This window comes from Egretta garzetta, unplaced genomic scaffold, assembly GCF_000687185.1.
Source record: "Egretta garzetta isolate BGI_Z169 unplaced genomic scaffold, ASM68718v1 scaffold768, whole genome shotgun sequence".
Taxonomy (NCBI): domain Eukaryota; kingdom Metazoa; phylum Chordata; class Aves; order Pelecaniformes; family Ardeidae; genus Egretta; species Egretta garzetta.
The window spans coordinates 584711-586260 of record NW_009260594.1 but is presented as its reverse complement, the minus strand read 5'-3'; the positions used below and the strand labels follow the sequence as shown (position 1 = coordinate 586260).

At 46.1% G+C, this 1550-nt stretch overlaps 1 protein-coding gene across 1 annotated transcript in view; it reads right to left on the bottom strand.

Moving 5' to 3' along the window:
• Positions 1-215: 215 nt before the first annotated feature.
• ZFYVE9 (zinc finger FYVE-type containing 9) overlaps positions 216-1550 on the bottom strand; it is a 62093-nt gene continuing 60758 nt past the window's right edge. The window contains exon 19 of the mRNA XM_009644637.2: positions 216-1337. Coding sequence (XP_009642932.1) covers positions 1176-1337 — 162 coding nt within the window. The 3' untranslated portion in view covers positions 216-1175. The remainder of the gene's footprint in view (positions 1338-1550) is intronic.

The window sequence follows — 1550 nt, the reverse complement described above, 5'->3', positions numbered from 1 at the left end:
GGCAGCCCCGGCCACCAGCCCTTTCCACTGGTGGGCAGCTCTCCAGGGAGGCAGCAGGAGCGCGGCACCACAAGTCCTCTGGCTGAGCCCCCATTCCGGCTTCAGGGTGTCCTGGCAGGCGTCAGCAGCTGCTTGCCTTCCTAAAGCCCTCGCAGGTGAGACCAAGAGCGCTGGGCCGAGTGCAAGTGTTCAGAGCTGACCCGAAAGCCTTTTTTCAGCAGAACATGCAAAAACAGCCACTCTATACTTTTATCACAGGTAAGCTTTTACACGGTGCTGCTAATATGAGGTGCAAGCTGTCTCGTATTACATGACACTAGCGTCACACTACAGCATACAGCGAGGAGGAGACTTAAAGCTGCCCTGGGTGTTACTTGTCTTTAAAAAGCAGGACCTACTGGGGAGAGGAATGAGATATAACTGCACTTTAGGGCTAATATTTCCTCTGCTTCATACAGATTTGTAAACAAAGTACAGAATAGCAGAGTTGTTCTAGGAGATAATAGAAATCTGCTGAGGTGACGGGTTTTTATAGTAAATAGAGGGGAAAAAGTAAACTAGCCTATTACACACACAAAACTGCAGTTTACATAACACCGCTTCCGGGGAGATGCCTGCCCTTCTGCTCGTTTGGAGGCATAGACAAATGTAGTTATGGCTAGGGAATCTTTCCATATCTGAAGGGCTACTCCAAACGTATTTCAACCAATAATCTGGTCAAAATAATGTAAACGTTACTTTTTAATGTCTACAGAATAACCACAAACGGCATTATGATGAGGTCAGAATGGAGGCCTTGAGTGTTGTTCCTTACGTGTCCATCTACAAACAGTACAAGATAGGAGTTTCACTTTTTATTTATGCCCCAGTGATCTTTGCACCCGTCTGAGCACTTGGAGTACATGACTGTAAGTCTTTAAACATGAGCATTTTTCTAAACAGTAACAGAAGTGTATTAGCTGCAAGGATAGCATAGCCATGTTGTAGTATAGAAGCTGCCCTGATCCTCTGTTGTTGACAATGCATAGAAGATTTAGAATTATGGAACAACTGTCCCTCCCTCCTCCCCCCCTCCCCCAATAGTGTTAACAAAAGCTTAATTTTCCAGTTTTAAAGTGCAAATGATTCAGATACAACTGCTGCTGGAACAGGTCTGAACAGAAAATGAAGTCCTCTTATGAGATGTTTTCCAGAATATAAAAGATGAGCTCCATTATGACTGGCCCCTCACTCAACTGACATGCCCCTCCATGAATCACCGGAACTAAGGCACTGTCCAGGTCATTCATGTACTGAGAGGGCAGTGGCTGTCCATTACTCCCAGCTTGATAACCAACCTAAAAAATACAAAGTAAGAGTGGGTTTTACAGAGAATGGGACACAAGGCTGTGGTTCAGTGGGCAGTACAGGGGAAGTGCTGTACAGGAGGATGAGCTGTGTGAGGTGCTGTGGTCTCTGCCTGGGGAACTTGGGAGGTAGCAGGCACTAAAGTGGCTTTTCCACTTGTTTTTGTTCTCTGTGTTCCCAGTGGCTGCCTAGACAAAAGCAGC